The sequence below is a fragment of the Vigna umbellata genome, chromosome 1, assembly GCF_029865625.1.
Source record: "Vigna umbellata cultivar VRB3 chromosome 1, Vumbellata_1.0, whole genome shotgun sequence".
NCBI lineage: Eukaryota > Viridiplantae > Streptophyta > Magnoliopsida > Fabales > Fabaceae > Vigna > Vigna umbellata.
This window is the reverse complement of record NC_142165.1, coordinates 64616372-64636544: the sequence shown is the minus strand read 5'-3', so window position 1 is coordinate 64636544 and position 20173 is coordinate 64616372. Positions and strand designations below refer to the sequence as shown.

The 20173-nt window shown below is 40.4% G+C and overlaps 2 protein-coding genes, 1 long non-coding RNA gene and 1 pseudogene across 3 annotated transcripts; 2 read left to right on the top strand and 2 right to left on the bottom strand.

Annotated features, from left to right (window-relative positions):
* The first annotated feature begins 885 nt into the window (after window positions 1-885).
* On the top strand, window positions 886-5459 carry LOC148206063 (uncharacterized; annotated as a pseudogene).
* A 6513-nt stretch (window positions 5460-11972) lies between these two features.
* On the top strand, window positions 11973-12835 carry LOC148206062 (uncharacterized). The gene is made up of 2 exons (XR_015783429.1): window positions 11973-12247; window positions 12460-12835. It is a non-coding gene; the product is annotated as an uncharacterized LOC148206062 (long non-coding RNA).
* Window positions 12836-13267: 432 nt separating this feature from the next.
* On the bottom strand, window positions 13268-17594 carry LOC148206061 (ribonuclease MRP protein subunit POP4-like; the record flags this gene model as incomplete). Its single annotated transcript, XM_088106334.1, is given in 9 exon segments — window positions 13268-13696; window positions 13817-13980; window positions 14388-14489; window positions 15429-15487; window positions 15585-15653; window positions 15881-16001; window positions 16004-16145; window positions 16464-16534; window positions 17474-17594. Coding segments are annotated over 8 exon segments (783 nt in total), but the record flags the coding sequence as incomplete, so codon positions are not given.
* On the bottom strand, window positions 16798-19115 carry LOC148206060 (uncharacterized). Its single transcript, XM_088104068.1, has one exon. It carries the CDS (start codon window positions 19061-19063, stop codon window positions 17624-17626), a length of 1440 nt encoding a protein of 479 aa, XP_087960194.1. The 5' UTR covers window positions 19064-19115; the 3' UTR covers window positions 16798-17623.
* Between the last annotated feature and the right edge of the window lie 1058 nt (window positions 19116-20173).

Here is a 20173-nt window from a genome sequence, read left to right as displayed (position 1 = left end):
GAACGCTCTCAAATACGAACGCTCGACATAAGGTCGAACGCTCTCAAAGATTCAAATGGGGACGCTCGTTCACAAGCAGAATTCTTTCCAAATGAAGGAATCTCATTCTAAGTTATTTTAAGGGGAAACCGTACGGTTTAAGACCGTACAGTGACGAGCGTCATTTATCGAAGGGGATGAATAAAGGTTCAGATTCCTCAACCTTAGAAAATTCTTCCAGATTTCAAATTTATAAACTTTAGAACTTTCATTCCAGATTTAATTCACCTTAAATATCATCATCATATAGATCTCATCATTTTAATCATTCCAACTATACAATAACCATACTCCATTCATACGAAATCAAGTCAACATGCATTTCAATCAAAGTCCACAACGTATTTAATACATACAGGCAGTGCTCGTTCATGACAGATCAATCAAAACCAGAATTCATACCAGATATCAGTAAACGTCCATAACAACTCAAACTTCATACTTTTCATACATGCAATCCAGATTACACAACATGCAAGTATAAATTAAACATATAAGCTTCCCTTACCTGGATAGCAGTGAACGTTTAACAGTGTAACTTGAATCTGCCCAACTATGACCTTCTACCCGACAAGCTCTTTCTTACTCTCCTTAACTAAATTTAACCAAAGAAAACTCAGAAACTCAGATTTTATCCTTGCATGCAACTGGAACAGTGTTCATATTAACTCCAGAACTAGGGTATGGCTGGGAAACTTACCGGTTACAGAATCAAAAGATGATCGGATCAAAATGGAGCTTACTGGCCCGTGAACGTTCCTACGGTTTTAGAAAGTTGATTGGAGTGGAAAGAAGTGAGTAATGGTAGAGAGAAGATGAAGATTCGTAGAGAGAAGCTGGAGAAAAATGGAGGTTTTAGGTTCTGGGGAAGACGAAGTGTGCGAGCAAGTGAGAGAGAGTTTCTCAAAACTCCGATCTTGTGGATTTCCACGTCAAAACGGACGAGCGTCTCCCATCCTGCCACCTGCACACCAAACCCTACTTTGGAAGCTTCTCCCGCGACACGTGGCGTGCGTGCATGCAAAGATTGGTGCGTTTTTAATGTTTCCAGAGAAATGATTTTTGGCTCAGCTTTTCATGCACAGCAGAGATGAAATCAGAGTTGGGAGTGGGGTTTTAAGGGGATTAAACATTGTGAATTTATTTGATTTGACACAGAATTATTATTGCTAAATATTGAGGGTTTCACAGAAAAGAACTAGAAACTCTGAATGGAGAGACTAAGAAGTTAATACATCCTTTCATCAATAATTAATCTATACTATATTTTTTAATGAAAATGTTTTCCAATACTATTTCTGTATTGAAAATTAAAATTAATAGCATAAAAAGTCAATAAATTCATATTTAGGTCACATCAAACTTGTGTTTGGATTTAAAAACAAATTTGAAAGAGTTGAAATCAGTAAATTTAAGAAGTAACAGAAGTGAAAGTAAAATTGTTTAGAGCAAGAGAAAGATACCGAAAAATAAAATAAACGTTTCTAAAAATAAATATCATGTCGAAGTATTAAAATATATTTCAAGTTAAAAGAAGCCTGTAAAGCTTTCTTTTGGTCCTTATTATCAAATATATTTTATTCAAAGTATACTATAAGGTGGCTATATGAAGTGAATTGCATCGCTTTATTTTTATTCTAATTGCATCGCTTTGTTTTTAATTTTACTTTTCAGGATCTTTTGGAAGCTGTAGTACCATTTGATATATTGTTGGATAGGAGAAAAAGGGCTAACTATCTCAACAGTATTGGGAGTAATCTTGGGACATGCACAAAACCAAAGGTTGTACAAGATGCTGGGTTAGCTTTGGCATCATTGGTAATTTGTGAGGAAGCACTTGAGCGAGAAATGATTATATCAGCTTCGTATGTTCTTGTTTACCATTGTCATTTACCACTTTTACATTTTAATATCGTACATGGCAAAAGAATGGTGAACCATATTTTTGTGTTTTATGAAGCACTATCTATTGGTGACTACTGTTTCATGGTATAAATGATTTTATAGTCCTTAAAGGATTCTGTCTGTATTTGCAGTTATGTTCCGGGAATGGAAATCACCTTATGCAGCCGGTTAAAAAGCCTGTATAGTTTATACAGCAAGGTATTGACAAATTCATGTTTTACCTTTGAAATAAAAATACAAGTCCATATGTAATTTTGCTATACCCAGTGTGCAATTGTATAGAATTGAGGCATCATATGTATGGTTAGCGTTATAATTGTAGAAACAAGGAGCATGTTTTATATAACCAAGAATATATAGATTATGTATGTATTATTAAGAACATTTTTATTTATTAGCATACCATATCTTTATTATTAGAGGAAATTTTGTCTAGTCTGAGTTGTGAATCATTTCAGTTAGAAAAACACATTTACAGTCTTTTCTTGATAATCTTAATAAAAATGTTTCATCTCCTTTTTCTTTAGTTCACTTTGATATTTGGAATCCTTCCCGTTTTAAATATTTTGTTATCTTTATTAATGATTATTCTTGATGTACTTATTTAGTTAATGCAGAATCAATCAAAAGTGTTATTTCAAAACTGTTTTAATGAAATCAAAAACACAATTTGGTATATTTGTACATGTTTTTTGTGGGTGAGAATTTGTCTCACCAATTCCAATAGTTCATGACATCAAATTTCTTATTCTCACACCCCTCAACAAAATAGAGCAGCCGATCCAAAAACAAACATCTTATAGAAACTATTTGAACATTTATTCATAATCATTTTCCTCACCGTGTTTGTCAGGATGTTATCCTTATAGTATGTTATCTCATTATTAGGATGTAATCGCTTATACACCACTCTATCTCATTCCCCTCTATACAGTCTTCCTTTATTTCTTCCTTTATTTGAAGCTTAATTAACGGTGAAGGAAAAAAAAAACTGTGGTGGTCCATATTAATTCCTGATTCATCCAAATGTGGGAAGAATGGAGGATTGAAAGTTGGTCATCAAACAAGAAGACCAAAATACTTATAATTTTTTCTATTTGAGTTTTTTATTAGGGACATTTATGTCTTTTTTTATTTCATATTTTTATCTTTCCTTGTACCTCTACCCAACCAAACAGAAGGGAGTATAGTTTACAAAATCATCTCATTTTCTATACTAAACATACCAAGAGCCACACTTACATTTGCTTTCTACACCAATGATGATTATACGGGGTGCTAGCAAATACACTTTATACCTAAGCGAACAAGGAGTTTTGCTTGTGCATAAGAATGAATAGCATTTGATGATTGAAATCCCCTCACATAGTGGTGTACCTTGTTCAAATAAAGTAACATCTTGGATAAAAGGGTAAGTGCAGAAGTATTTTTGTTATAAGGATAAGTTAGGAATCCAGATTCCCAAGTTTGGGTTGTCGGAGGTAGGTTGGTTATATGAGGTTCCCATGGGTTTGGGAAGATCTCTAGTATCAAGAACAATTTTATTCCTTGGACCATCTTTTCAAATATTCTCTCAAGTATGAATAGACAATGAAATAAATGGAAGCCATACAAGTGTATGGAAATGAATTTGCTGAGGTTTCTAATGCAGAGTTTCAATATTCATTTTATTTTAATGCTAATACATTCGTCGTCATTCCTTTTATAGTATGCCACAAGCGTTGAATGTTTTTCTTTCCTAGTGTGGAATGATTGCACTAGTGATCTTAAATTTTGTTGAGATCACTTGGTAATAGCTAATTGAATGGTAAAAGTCATGATTGTACTGTGTCTTGTGTAGATGAAACGAAAGGATACAAGTATTGATAAGGTATATGATGCACGTGCATTAAGAGTAGTTGTGGGAGACAAGAATGGGACTTTACATGGTTCTGCAGTTCAATGTTGCTATAGTCTTCTTGACATTGTACACAGGTAAGAAAATGATCGAATATCATACTATTTTAATTAACAACCTATACATAAGTCGTTAAATGCAATCACTGTATAAAGATAGACATAAAGTTATTTTGACCTTCTTTACATGCAACATGTTGGTAGGCTTTTTATATGTATATTTTTTGCTTAACTAGGAAAGAAATCCATAATAGAAGTAATAATGGAGCAAAGAAGCAGAGGAGGATAAATATTCTCCTAGAGATAAAACCATGAAAAACACATCAACTAAATTAATCTCTTCTACATTTCCATCATTTTTTCCTTTTCAGTTATTTTGGACTATCTGTGAGGTGGGTATGAACTTGTGTGCTTATTGTCTTTGTTCTTAAGAGTAAATGGCTAGAAGTATAAATCTTATGGATCTTTTTTAATCCATCAACCCCATTGTCCCTTGAAAATGGCTCTAACTGATGTGTATATTTTATCTTTTATTATACAGGCTTTGGACTCCAATAGATGGTGAATTTGATGACTACATTATTAATCCAAAGCCTAGTGGCTATCAGGTTAGGCTTTCATGTTAATTTTTCATAAACTAAACTAAATGATGTTTTTCTTTTAATACTGAGAATTGTGCTCATGATTGTATTAACCTGTTCAAGGTCCTGACAGCTCACCTTTAGAAGTACAAATAAGAACACAGGTGCTAAACTATTTCGCATATGCTATAGAGTTACTTGTTTGTATTTTAGTTCTTCATATTTTAATTTATCATGTTGCATGATAGAGGATGCATGAGTGTGCTGAACATGGACTTGCCGCACATTGGCTTTACAAGGAAACTGGAAATCCATTTTTGTCCATAGACAAAATGGATGAACCTGAAAAAGAAGCATCCTCCTATTTCTCCAAAGATTTAGAGGGAGGAAATTCTGCAGATATTTTATTAAGCAAATATAAGTCATTCAAGGCTGGACATCCAGTCCTCAGAGTAGAAGGAAGTCACTTACTTGCTGCTGTTATCATCAGGTGCATAACTTTCATTTCAAACGGATGTTAAATTATAAAAAGCTATCCATATTGTTAGTCACCCGTGTTCATTATCTCTTCAGTGTAGAAAATGATGAAAGAGAATTACTTGTTGCTGTGAGCTTTGGACTAGCTGCTTCTGAAGCAGTTGCTGACAGAAGATCTTTCCATGTCAAGCGATGGGAAGCCTATGCACGACTATTTAAAAAGGTTTGATACTTAAATTAACATTTTTAATTAAGCGATGGCTCATGATGAATGGTTTATCAAAAGGACGCATTGACTAGTAACACCTTCTGAGAAGATGGATCACTATGTGTGACAGTTAAGCTTATTGACTGGCTTACTACATGCTGTATTGCTCCCTCCATGACCAGATCCTGCTGTTGTGTAATTTTGTCGTTTTTATAGTATTTTTAGTTTTAAATTACCTGGGTCAACTTGCTAACTATCCAGGTATCTGATGAATGGTGGTTTGAACCAGGACATGGGGATTGGTGTACTGTCTAGAGAAGTACATACTATGTCAAGATGGAATGTATCATAAGGTATGTGTTACGTACCTGACCACGTAACCTTGCTTCACACACAGAACGGAACAGAACTCAAGGGAATAAAACCTCTTTATTAATGAAAGTCTGGAAATAACAAACAAAACCAATGACTGGGAGCAGGTTCTCCTTCAGCCACACGAGAGCATAACCTCTCTTACAATATTTCAATAATCAAAAGCATGTCCTAACCCTAGGTGCCACTCCTAATTAATACTAATTACTCCTTCCAGAAAAGGTAAGGAATAATCATAATTGCCAAATTATTATAATTAAACTTAATTGCCTATTTAATGTAAATATCTGGAAAGAATAAATCTGTCCTTATTAACTCTATTTATTACTGTATTAATTACAGTAATAATCTGCCTATCCATCCGCTGGCCAACTGTTCATTATGGACGCTCGTCCTCGCCCCTCGTAGGGACGCTCGTCCTTTCGTCCCGCTCGTCCTCGCCCCTCGTAGGGACGCTCGTCCTCTCGTCCATGTTAGGACGTTCGTCCACATTCTGCTCGTCCTCGCTCGTTCTCGCCCCTTGCTCTGAACGTTCGTCCACGTTGGGCCGTCCGTCCTCGCCCATCCTCATCCTCCTGTATCTCTTCCTCTCATACACTCGCCAGGCCCTAACATTACCCGCCCCCTGAAGATCAACCTTGTCCCCAAGGTTGAAGTCAGGATATTGGTCGTGGATGGTAAGGGCATCTTCCCATGTAGCCTCGTCAGGTCCTCCTCCTTCCCATTCGACCAAGACTTCCTGCCGTGCGTCCTCCCCCTGGTGTACTTGCCTGTTATCCAACACTCTAACCGGTCGTGGAGACGGTTCTTCCACCTCCAAATCTTTGGGCAACTCTGTCTCGACCTGGTGGTCCCCTACTGCCTTCTTTAATTGGGACACATGGAACACGGGATGTATCCTGGCGGTCTCTGGTAATTGCAGTTTAAATGCGACTGCTCCTACCTGCTGAATGACCAAGAATGGACCAAAGTAGCGAGCGGCCAATTTAGACTGCACCATGGACGTCATCGTCGTTTGACGGTGAGGTCTAATCTTCAGATAGACCCAATCTCCCACTCTTACTTGGGACGGTCTTCTTGCCTTATCTGCCTGCCTTACCATCAACTCCTGCGCCCTGGCGAGATGGAACTTTAGCTGGCGGAGAGCTTCATCTCTTGTCTGTAATTCCTGACTGACAGACTCCACTAAGGTCTCTCCTGGAACGAACCTATGCAGGGAGGGTGGCGGTCTCCCGTAAACAGTTTCGAATGGCGTACATTTGGCTGATTCCTGATAACTGGTGTTGTACCAATACTCCGCCCATGGTATCACGGTGCTCCAGCCCTTGGGCTGCTCTGAACAGAAACATCTCAGATATCCTTCCAAAACCCTGTTGAGAACCTCCGTCTGTCCATCCGTCTCCGGATGATAGGCGGTGCTCATCTTCAGTCGAGTGCCTTGTAACTTGAACAGCTCCTTCCAAAAGTTACTTAAGAACAGTGGATCCCTGTCACTTACGATCGAGAGTGGTACCCCATGTAAACGGACAACCTCTTTCACGAAGACTTCGGCTATAGTACGAGCGGAATAGGGGTGTTTTAGGGGTATGAAGTGTCCGTACTTGCTGAGCCGATCCACCACCACTAAGACAGCATCATATCCTCTTGACTTGGGTAGTTTGACAATAAAATCCATACTTATCTCCTCCCAGATGGCGTTGGGAATGGGTAACGGTTGTAGCAGTCCTTGCGGAGATGAGGTTAGATATTTATGCTGCTGACAAACTAAACAGTGGGCCACGAAGTCGGTCACTGCTTTCTTCATTCCCACCCAGTAAAGTGATTGTGCCACCTTGCGGTACGTCCGGTAAACCCCTGAATGGCCTCCCGTATGAGTGGAATGAAATTCTGCTATTAGCTTGGGCACCCAGGCCGAACGAGCGGACAGCACGAGCCTCCCTTTATAGTGCAAACGCTCGTTCTCCAGTGTGTACGAGGGGTGGGAGTTGGGGTCCTTCTTTAAATCTTCAATCACCTTCCGTAGCTCCTCATCCGCCTCGACTTCTTCCAAGATCTCTCTGAAATCTTGCCAATATGGCCGAACCACCACCCTTAACTCCTTCTCATCCCGCAGCTCGTCCTCATCCTTGCGTGATAGGGCGTCAGCCACCTTGTTGGTCACCCCGGACTTGTACACGATCTCAAAGTCGTACCCCAGGAGCTTGGCCAGCCAGTTCTGCTGATTTTGTGTGGTAATGCGCTGCTCCAAAAGGTACTTCAAACTCCTCTGATCCGTGTGAACCACAAACCGTTGCCCCAGTAGGTACGGCCTCCAATGTTGTATGGCCAAAACCAGCGCCATGAGTTCCTTCTCATAGATGGACTTTCCTAACGTTCCCTCCGACAGCGCCTTGCTAAAGAAGGCTATGGGCTGCTTCCCTTGCATGAGTACCGCTCCTATCCCCCTCCCGGATGCGTCACACTCAATGTGGAACGGCTGATTAAAATCCGGAAGAATCAGTACTGGTGCTGTCGTGATGGCCTTCTTTAACTTGAGCATGGCGTCCTCTGCTTGTTCCGTCCATGCAAACTGCCCTTTCTTGAGGAGGTCGGTCAAGGGCCGGGCAATCTTCCCATAATCCTTAACGAATCTTCTGTAGTAGCCGGTCAGCCCTAGAAAACCCCTCAAGGCCTTTACTGTCTTCGGTTTCTCCCACTCCAATACTGCCCGTACCTTGTCCTCGTCCATCTCCACCCCCTTCTCTGATATCCGATGGCCTAGATACCCTATTTGAGTCCTGCCGAATTCGCACTTCTTCCGGTTGGCGACCCAGCTATGTGTCACCAGTTCCCTTAGCACCGTCGCCACCTGTTCCAAATGCTCGTCCCAAGTGCGGCTATATACCAGTATATCATCAAAAAATACTAGTACGAACTTCCTCAGGTAAGGCTGTAATAGTTGGTTCATGGCACTCTGGAAAGTGGCTGGCGCGTTGGTTAGGCCGAACGGCATTACCATGAATTCGTAGTGGCCTTGGTGCGTCCGGAAGGCAGTCTTCTCTATGTCACCGGCTCCCATTCGTATTTGATGATAGCCTGACTTTAAATCCACCTTCGAAAAGTACTTGGCTCCCCTCAGTTCGTCCAACAACTCCTCTATTAAGGGAATAGGGAATTTGTCAGGCACAGTGGCTCGGTTGAGGGCCCTGTAGTCCACGCAAAACCGCCAGCTGCCATCCTTCTTTTTCACCAAAATTACCGGGCTTGAATATGGGCTGGTGCTTGACCTTATGACGCCTGCCGCCAGCATTTCCGCCACCTGTTTCTCAATCTCCCCCTTCATTACATGGGGATATCTGTATGGCCTTACGTTTACCGGGTCCGTTCCTTCCTTCAAGGGAATTCGATGAACCATTCCTCTATCAGGGGGTAGTCCCTCTGGCTCGTGAAACACTTCCGCGTACCGCTCTAGGATTCGCTGCATGTCGAGCGTCTGCACCGGGGTCAGTTCTGGACCGAACGTCTCCTTGTCCGGAACGTACTGTTTGGGTCCCGTTTCCTTCTCTGCCTCCCCAAGCTCCCACACCAATGACCATATCTCAACTTCCGTCATTTTAAGCAAGGCTGACGGTTCCACCAACCTCCTAGTTAGCGTTGGGTCTCCCTTGATAATCACCCTGCTTCCTGCTTGGACGTACGCCATGGTTAACTGCCTCCAGTTAATGACTACCTCGCCCAGCTTAGCCAACCACTCGACCCCCAGTATCACATCCACTCCCCCCAAGTCGAACAAATGAAAACGTTCGTTAATCACCACATCCCCTACCTGGACCGTTACTGACTCACAACATCCTCGCATCTCCTTCCTCCGCCCATCCCCCAAACTCACCCGGTAGGATGGTGTATCCACCACGGGTAAGGCTAGGTCTTCCACCAGCTCCCTGCTTATGAAGTTGTGGCTGGCGCCACTGTCAATTAGAATCAGGACCTGCTGCGTCCCTATCTGGCCGTGCAGCTTCATCGTTTGGGGCTGGGTGAGCCCTCCGGCTGAGAAAGCAGACAGCTCCAGTTGCTCGCATTCGACCTCCTCCTCTTCTTCCCCTCCTGGTTCCTCTTCTTCGGCCAAGATCAGCGTCCTAAGCCCTCTTTCTGGGCATCGGTGGCCTGGACCGAACGGTCCATCGCATCGGAAACACTTTCCCTCCTCTCTGCGCTTGACGTACTCCGCGTACGGTAAATCCCGTACGTTCCTGCCTTGAGCGTTAGAGAACGTACGCTCGTTCCCCCTCCTGGGGCCTCCTTCAGCGTTCGTTCGGTTCTGGTTGTTGCGGCTAGGGTCCACCCTTGCCACGGAACCGCTCGTCTTCCCCCACGACTGCCCTTTGTTGCTGATTCCTCCACTTCCCCTCGTCCCTGTTTGGAACGCCTCTACGTCCCTGGCTAGTCTCATGACATCCATAAAATCCTTCGGGTCTAGCAACCTGAGTTGGTTACGAATCCCTTCTTGTAGACCGGCCATGAAATACCCCAATAACTGTGCCTCGGGTATTTGTTCTGCTTGACTCACCAACACCTCGAATTCTTGGATGTAGTCCCCCACGGGCCCCGTCTGTCTACATGCTGCCAGTCTCTCAAAGACCGTTCCTTGATTTCGGCCTCCAAACCGCACCACTAATGCCTCCTTTAACCCGGCCCAGGACCGGTTACTGGCCTTCTCCCTCCAAAACCTGAACCAATGTCCCGCCATTCCTTCCATGCTGATGTATGCCAGCCGCAACTTCTCGTCCTCGGGCACCCCTTGGAGTTCGAAGAATTTGTCCGCCCTGTATATCCAGTTCATAGGTTCGCTGCCTTCGAACACGGGCAATTCAACCTTCTTCCTCCAATAAGGTTGGTCTTCCCGGTGTCCCCCTCCTAGTCCTCCTCCAGCTCTCTCCTCCTCGTCATTCCTTCTTCCCTGCACTGACCCCTGGCTACTATCCGGGTGTCCCTCCTCCCGTCGACCTCGCTCGCCTAGTATCCTTACGAGCTCCTGGACCGCTGATTCCAGACCGCCCATGGAGATTTCTAGGGTCTCGATCCTCCCGTCCATGGCAGTAATTTTCCCCTCCATCACGCTCTCCTCCCTTTAATTTGATCCGGCAGGTCGGACCAATTTGTTACGTACCTGACCACGTAACCTTGCTTCACACACAGAACGGAACAGAACTCAAGGGAATAAAACCTCTTTATTAATGAAAGTCTGGAAATAACAAACAAAACCAATGACTGGGAGCAGGTTCTCCTTCAGCCACACGAGAGCATAACCTCTCTTACAATATTTCAATAATCAAAAGCATGTCCTAACCCTAGGTGCCACTCCTAATTAATACTAATTACTCCTTCCAGAAAAGGTAAGGAATAATCATAATTGCCAAATTATTATAATTAAACTTAATTGCCTATTTAATGTAAATATCTGGAAAGAATAAATCTGTCCTTATTAACTCTATTTATTACTGTATTAATTACAGTAATAATCTGCCTATCCATCCGCTGGCCAACTGTTCATTATGGACGCTCGTCCTCGCCCCTCGTAGGGACGCTCGTCCTTTCGTCCCGCTCGTCCTCGCCCCTCGTAGGGACGCTCGTCCTCTCGTCCATGTTAGGACGTTCGTCCACATTCTGCTCGTCCTCGCTCGTTCTCGCCCCTTGCTCTGAACGTTCGTCCACGTTGGGCCGTCCGTCCTCGCCCATCCTCATCCTCCTGTATCTCTTCCTCTCATACACTCGCCAGGCCCTAACAGTATGTTTTTCTAAGAGTATCAATGAACACTACAGTTTATCTTATTTTGGTTTATCAGCAATTGACACAGTGAATGATATACACCAAAATTGTTTTGGATATGAAAACCCATTATTTGCGTACTGGCCGTGTTATAGTCCATAATCTCCAACATGAGCTGTAAATATATCTGTGGTGTCGAAATTACTATAGAGAAACTATAGTCATTTTGGGCAGCCTTTTGCGGAGTCAATATTTGAAGGTGCTCAGTAATCCAGCAAATTTGTGTTAGAGCTCATTCTCCTGTGTTGACTAAATGCTCGATAAAACATAAGAAACGGATACTTTTTGGAAACATTATGTCCTCAGGTAGTGCAGAAAAATATTAAAATCAAATGAATTATACAACTAGCATTATATTCCGGAACATAAATAATAGTTACCGTTATGATGATATCTTGTTATTTCTCTGTATCCATATTAATCGGTCACATTTTTTAATTTTTCATCATTTATGTCATTCTTTATCGTATTTCTAGTGTTAAAGATAAATATGATATTTAGTCTCTGATGTTTCGAATGCCACGTGATGGATAAAATAATTGTTTTCAAAATTTTGATCATAATCTAGAATTTACTTTGCATTGTGAGTAAACTGATTTAGTGAAGTTGTTGCACATGATTACATGAGAATGTAAAACTTTTTTATATTGAAGATGTAGAAAAAACAATATATTTATGTAATGTTGATTTCTTTCATTACTGATTTTCTTAGAACTACAGTGGGTTTGCAAACGCAGACTGCTGTACTGAAGAATTTTATATTATTATTTGCATCATTCGCAGCAAGACCAATTTGGGAGACTACTCCCAACTTTCATCCAAGTTATCAATTTTACTGAAGAATCTGAATATTGGGCTGTTGTGGCGGCCGTGTTTGAGGGCAGACAAGTTAACTGGATAACATCTCACTCAAAATTTGACTTGGTTGCATCAGCTTCTGCTGAAGCCGGCATCAATAACAAGGTATTTGGCAACCATCTTACCTCTCTTACACAGATTGTGCAAATGGAGATTTCTCTTGTTTGCTTTCCTTTGTTTTCATTGCCAATCAAATTATATAAATGCAATTATTTTCTTGAAAAGTTGATATTTTATTTTCACCCTGTTATTCATTCCAGTAGATTTGTGAATGTAGATGAATGTTTCGGTGATTGTGTATGTAATTCATCCTTTAGGTGAAGCTTTTGAGAACAATGCTTTCCTGGGAAGAGCAATTGCGCTCTGAAGTAAGTGTCAAGCAAACAAAATACGACTCAAAGTTTTATGATCTTCACGGTTCTCTTGGGGAAGTGGTAATTATTTGTTGGCCTCATGGTGAAATTTTGAGGTTAAAAGCTGGAAGCACTGCTACTGATGCTGCTCAAAGAGTTGGTTTGGAAGGAAAGCTGGTTTTGATTAATGGACAGTTAGTACTGCCCAACACAAAACTCAAAGATGGAGATGTAGTTGAAGTAAGAATTTAAATTATTCTTTCTTTGAAAAATGTAAATAATTCTTTATGGGTCGAGTGTGTTTAAAGTGGATGGGATAGAAATAATTTTTATTTTCTCATTTTATTTTATTTGGGGATATGGGATTTCTCGGTGGAATAACTCATAAAAATTCAAATGTGGTGCTTTAGACTAGATTCCAAGAATATGTTTGATAACCACATGTGCATCATACAATTACATTTTTTATTATTATTTTGGTTGTATATGTGGTTATTCCTATTTTTGGAACTGTGGTTATTCACGGTATTGGGAACTAAGCAATAAACCACAGCATTTTAAAATTCTATGAAGCTATAGTGATTGTGTCAAAAATCTTTGGTAAAGATGGGCAATGCCAGGGAAAAGGTTGTGATTTTTTATTACTAATAATAGTTACAGTTGCATGCAACATTTACTTGACAGCCTGAAAACAAGGTTCGTTATAAGCAGACAGTCTCAACGAATTTGAACATGCCTGCCATACACTACAATGTTATAATAAATATTTGACTAAATTACAATTTCAGTTTCTTTTAGCATTGGATCCATTCAATATAAATTCACAAAAGAATGTTCTAGTTCGTATAATTCAATATAATTTAATTAATTTTTGTTGAGTGACGGCTAAACATATTTCTTCCTCCTCAGAATTCCTCTCCACTTTGTAATTAAGAAAGAAATGGAGAGTTCAATTGCAGACAAAAACCGGCAATCTTGTAACTAGCAGGACCAAAATCTACAACGACTTATTAAGACGAGAGAAGTTCAAACCAGCACAGAAAGACTAGCATGTGTCCACTAATAAGTCAAAGTCACTGTCATTCACCGTCTTTCCAGCAACTAACCCTTAAGCAATCTCCAACTTCTCCACTGCCACAATCCAATCAGCATTCCATAGCTCAAGACTTTCAAAATGCACAGGGGTTTACGGATATTCTGTCTTAAAGTAAGAAAAACATTATAAAATACACAGAATAGCAAGAAAAACACTATAAAATACACAGAATAGCAAGAAAAACACAAGATGACAGAACAAGGTTCACTCAAAAAGATGAAGTACCTCATCAAAAACCGATAGAAAAGGGCCAAGATGTTGTTACCTACAGTAGAAGGATCATCACCAATATCACAATCCGACCTTTCTTGAACCAAGTTCATCTCCATGCAGAGTGACTTTCCAGCAATCAACTTGGAATACAAATACAGAATCCTTTTTGGGAACAACTGCGTGATACCAAATAGATAGTAAGAATTTGGTCATCACAAGTTTGAAACGAATAATAACAACTTCAACTTCACCAAAAAAATCCCAGAATTTGTTATGTTTAAGGTTCCTAGTTCGTAAAAACTAATTCACAATATTGAAAGGGATACTGATCAACCTAAAATAAGGATTAAGGAATTCTCAGAACGAGAGCACAGGTGATAGTAAGTCAAAACCTATTTAATTTTCCTAGTGAAAGTGGTAACTTGTGCATGAATGGCATAATTGCTCAGATACGCCCACAATTTTAAGTGGCGGCTAGGAATTAGGAAAATTTGTTCGGTCTAAAAATCTAGAAACAACCGTATAACTTCATACAAGCTTACAGGAATAACCACTTTGATAATGCAACGCCAGTCTCTATTACCTCGAAATTTATCATCTTCAGTAATTATCCCAAAAGCTTCTGCAGTTTCACGAATCATGATGCCGTGAATTCCTGTAAAATAAGTTATTTTACACTCCACAACTGCAAAAACAGATGGACTAGGTATAGTCAGTGATAACATGCAGATGATTATATAGGAGATAGAGGCTAAGACAATTAATCTTTTCATATTGACACATCAGAAGCCCAACTCTTTTTTCTTCTGATGGACGGTGAAAAGGGTTATGCAGGAAAGAGGGGATTTCAAAGGCAACGAAGAGCACTGATCAGGGAATGTTTCTTGAACAAGAGAAGCAAACACTTGGTTTGCACCCTGAACCAACCGGGCAGGTTACTCCACTATTGAACTCATTGCCATAATTTAAAAAATGGTCATATAAAAGATTTCACATCAATTAAAAATATGATCAAATTATAATATATAAATAGACAAAAATCTAATCTTACAAGTCAGTTTTATAATGTTGAAATAGATTTAAATTCCACTTTCAAACAAAATATCATAGCCCAATTTTAGTAAGGTCTGTTGATCCTACTGTGTAACCTTTTAACGAATTGTTATCAAATCATCAACAAATTTCCACTTCCATGCTTAAAATATTATTGAAGATTCACATAGAGTAAAGATGACAAATTATTATTATTATTATTATTATATATATATATATATATATATATATATATATATATATATATATATATTGACACACACACTTAACCTCACAAGAAGATTGTAAGATGATGAGCTTTGTATCTACTAATCAAAATCATTAGCTCTTTCCACGAGAATCAAAAATAAGCTTTGACAATTCTAGTAGAGGTAACAGCAATTTTAACACTTTTCAACGTACATAAAAGAATTACACATTAGAACATTTTCGTCTTTTGAGAGAGAAAAAAATAGATAATAATTGTACTTCCGGTCAATGATTGTCTAGTTATGCAACGTTTTCCTTTTTATTATAAGATTGTCGTAGGTGTTTTTAACTCAATAGAAAGTAAAAAAGAATGTGCTCAAACCTAAAATGAAAGCACCATGTAGATCTGCACCTAGGAGACATTGAGTCAGTTGATTCTTCCTGCAATATTAAACAAGTTAATAGTCATAAAAGCCTCAAGAGGAAAGCAGCATAAATGATTATTTTCAACTCAACAAAAATTAAACATAAGATGTACCCAGTTGATTTAAGAAGCAACATTAGGTAATCTTTCCACATTTCATGCATTGGCTTGAAAATATCGAATCTGCAAGCAGAGTAAACTATTAGGGAACAAAAGAAACATCATTGTAGAAAAAGTGTGACCAATAAACTTGTACAAAACATTATTTGTAATAGCATAAAGCTAAACTTCCCAAACAAAAGCTGATGCTGAAATAAAAGATTCCTCACAAAAATATACATTAACAATTGCAGCAGTTAAAACTAACATTAAGGATCAACATATTGTCAGGAAGTGTCTTTTTAACTTACTTTTGGAACTCTTGAGGAAGATATAATGATCCACACTTTTTATGCTGTCTCATAGACATGTGTTTCTTAGAGCGTTTTGAATGGATTTGCAAAGCTCTAGTTTGAGAGCCAGAAGAAAGCACCTTCCTTGTACAAAATTATCAAGAAGGATCCAGTTGTCAATTTTCATGTTTCCAGATCCTTGCATGTACTTTTGTGCAGCATCTCCCTTCTGAAGAAGCTCATGCAATATGCCATCAATCGAACCTCTTCTTTCGGTGGAAAACTGCAAAATATATGTCAATGGTGACAAATACAAATTTCCACCAATTTATCATTGCTAATGGAAAAAACTGCATCTTTCAAACTGGAAGATAAAGAAACTTCCACATTTTGGTTAGATTGAGAGCACACAGTTAATTGGTTAAAAGGTGGCTTTTAAGATCTGTGAATTATTCCATGCATCCGTGTTTGTTTTAAGAGTTAAGCCGTTAGAGGAGATTAATTATTACGGATTTATAATGAAAAATTTTATCAGCAAATGCTTTTATTAGATTTCTTTTAATATTCTCAGCCAGGACATGAGCTCCAAGCAAGGAATTACCTCACTATATGGGAGCAGATTGACATTTACAGGCACAGAAAGTTGGGCATATACGGGACCATCTTCAATTTCTGCAAATAATTAGTAACATCATTTTGTCCATATATATTGAAGTGATAAGTTTAAAATATACTTCGCATAAAACCCTCAAAATCAAAAGGATGAAAATATAAAAGAAAGAACTTATATATCAAAGGGTAATATGACATTTCAAGAAAAAATAAATTAGTTGTATGGTAAAAATGGTAAGGGAGTTCATAGTTTTGAAGATTGTAACTTTATCCCTTGTGAGTTTTTAAGTCCTAAGAAAGTTAGTGTATCCATTAGCTTTAGATCGGGAAAAGTTTATCACCCCTGCTAGCCCTTTTCGACTTTCACCTTAATTATAATCGATCAAATTCAAGAGTTTATAATGGTAAAATTAGAAAGCTAAAATTAATATGCCATTTCAAATCACTCAAGTCTATTATACCCCATAACACAGGCACCCTTGTGCAAGCAAAGGCTCTTAGGCCTAAACATGAATTGAAACTTAAAATCCAGGGCAGATAGAGCTAAAAATGCCCTAAAAAGTTGCAAAATATGTCATTAGAGACTGATATCTGATATCCCCAACTTAACCCCTGTTAGTATGATTTGCTATGTACAAAATAATCACCTAAAGCAAAAACCATACTTTTACCTCCCCGTGTACTCCTACATTCTCAATCACAAATCACTTACTACCAAAACATTCAAAAAATGAAGCATCACAACTTTCCCCACCAGGTAATTTAAGACTCTGCGCTTATCACTGACTACCAAAACGTTCAAAAAATGAAGCATCACAACTTTCCCCACCAGGTAATTTAAGACTCTGCGCTTATCATATTCTATCCTCTTCAGTCTCATACCAGACCAAAGAACTGCAGCATGTTTTCTTCTCCTCCCCAAACATTCATCCAACAAAATTTATCCTAAATAAGACAAAGCTAAAAACAAAAGAAAACAATAGACCATATTGACGCTACCCTTTCGAAGCAAATTGTTATAACACAGTTTTAAACTGTGGTTGTCGCTGTATCTTTGATATTCCAAGAAAATATGATCAAACAAAGTCAATGCTGCCGTAGTTTTGCTTGCTTTGTCGTGTCAGAAAAACTGCAGAAACCTTGACAAACTCACAGTCCTAACTGTGTTTTGAAAACCTTAGACTGTTGCGAAATGGCAGCACCAACATCAGAGGAGACTGAAACTCTCCTGACAGGACGAGTAGACTTCTTCACATAAGATGAATTCCACTCACCACCATCTTGAGCATAGTAATCCATTGGATAATCTCCACCAAAATCTTCCCCTCCCTTTGCATCCCCCTCACAGCAAGCACCACTCCTCTTACAACAACCCACACCATCTTCACGAACTTCATTCTTCTCCCACCACCCAGGTATCACTCCCAGAGCAACCTCTGCCTCAAACGAAGTAAGCACCGGTTTCACAAACGCCTCACCCCAGTCAATGGACAACCTCGGACACGCAATCTGAATCCAGGCGTCCACAGAATCCTCAAACAGAGCAACCCTCCCAGGACTTAACTCCGACATCAAAACCACAGTGTAATCCAACCCTCTCTCCTTCATCTTCTTCTCCAACCTCTCCAAAATCCTCGGATTCCCTTGTCTCCCAAGAGTCCCCAAAACCACACCCCAACTCCGAGCCTCCCTCGCTTTCAAAATCGCATTTTTCCTCGACCGCTTCATACCCACGTGATCGTATTCCTCCAGAAACAACATCCCCATGTAAGGGTCATACCTGAATGCCCTAATCCCCGGATTTGCAATCATGAACGCCTCCAAATGAAACCTTCCATCCGCCACAAACACCAAAACGCTTTCACCAACGCCACAACCAAGCGAATTCGCCGAGACCCTGGGCGCCGTGCAACCCAGAACCTCACCCGCGGAAAGCGGCTTCGACTGAGGAACCAAAACCCTAAACCCTAACTCCTCCAATTGGGGCTTCGCAGCGCGAATCGCTGAGGCGAATTGAATTGTCCCAGCGACAACGAGTGTTTGGGGACGGGATTCAAGGTTCAACCTGACGGTGTCGACGAAGTGGGGGACGTCGATTTTGATGTCGACGAAAACGTAGAGGCAGGGGATCGTAGTGGCGTCGATGGGGACGAGGCAGCTGTGTCCGTAGTGGATGAGGAGGTCGGCACCGAGGGCGGCGGCGGAGAAGTCGTCGACGCAGCAGGCGCCGTAGGTTACGTCGCCGAGGATGTAGCAATGGGTGACGGCGGCAAAGGTGGTGAAGATGTCAGAGAGGGAAAGAGAGTACATAAGGAGGCCCTCGGGAAACTGGAGGGCGACGCGCTTGGCGCCCGTGGAGAGCACGCGCCAAACGGACTTGTGAATCTCGAAGTTGTAGTTGGAGGGGAGGACGGAGATGGCGGCGTTGAGAAGCGGGTCGTTGAGGATTGAATCTGGAATTTGATTTTTCACGAAACGCTTTGGCTTTGGCTTTGGGTTTGCAGCATTGTTGGGTTGGAGAGGAGATGAAGAATGGGGAAGAAGGAGCATCTCTGTTCCTGCTTTGCTTTGCTCTGACTCCATTGCCATCCTTTCTCTGCTAAACGCCTTCTTCTTTTGTTCTACTTTCTTTCCTCTCACACCAAATCTTTTTAAATATGCAATTATTCTATTCTTCACTCATGGATCAAATTTAATTACCTCCTTAATTCACTTAATTATTTAACTAAATTATATACTATATCTTTTCCAATTAAGATTTTTAAAATTTTGGTTTTTTTTTAATTGCGTCGTTGACTATGTCTCGTCCGGATTAACTAATAGATTTATTTTATTTTCATCGTGTAAAATAAAAAATAAAAAAATAATAGAAAAAATAAAAAAAAGAAAAAAAGCGTTCGGCCTTGTACTGTAGCTTTACGACCGTTCGTTTTCTCCCGTGCGTCGTTCAGCTCCTCACGATGCGCGACCATACGTTTGTGATCAATTTCGCTGACCGTTCGTCCTCTACCATGAGCTTCTCATCTCCATATCCTTTCGACGTTCGGCTCCTTCCCTATGCTCATTCGTTCGTCCTCTACCGTGCGCTGCTGTTCTCCATATCTTTTTGACGTTCGGCTTCTTCCACCTACATGCAACCGTTCGGTCTTTATTGAACAATACCACAGACATTCGGCCGCTCGTCCTCAACTGTTCGGCCGTTCCGTCTCATTGACGTTCGGCAATTCTCAAACTCAAGCGTTCGACAGTTCAGCCTCGCAGGTTTACCGTTCGTTCTTTAATAATTATCAACCTGATGTCTGTTAGTAGATGTTAGCGTTCGATCTTGATTAGAGTCTTAGGATTCAATCTGAAACGTTCGGTCATATTATGTGTTAGTGAACGTTCGGTCATGTTTATTCTTAGTGAACGTTCGGTCATGATGTTTATTCTTAGTGAACGTTCGGTCTTGATTGAGCGTTCGCCCTAACAGTATATTATAGGTTTCAAAATGGTTGGCTGTGTTTTAAAGAGGTCTGAAGACGCTCCCCTCATCTACCGCTCGTCCTTATCACTCTCCCCTCTCGCCTTGGTCGCCCCCTTGTTTAGGGCCCCAGTAATGATTCCCACGATCTTCCACTAATGATTCCTATTTAACAAACTTCCACTAATGTTTCCCACTTCACCAACCCTCCAATTATCTGTCTGCCTACCAAATTC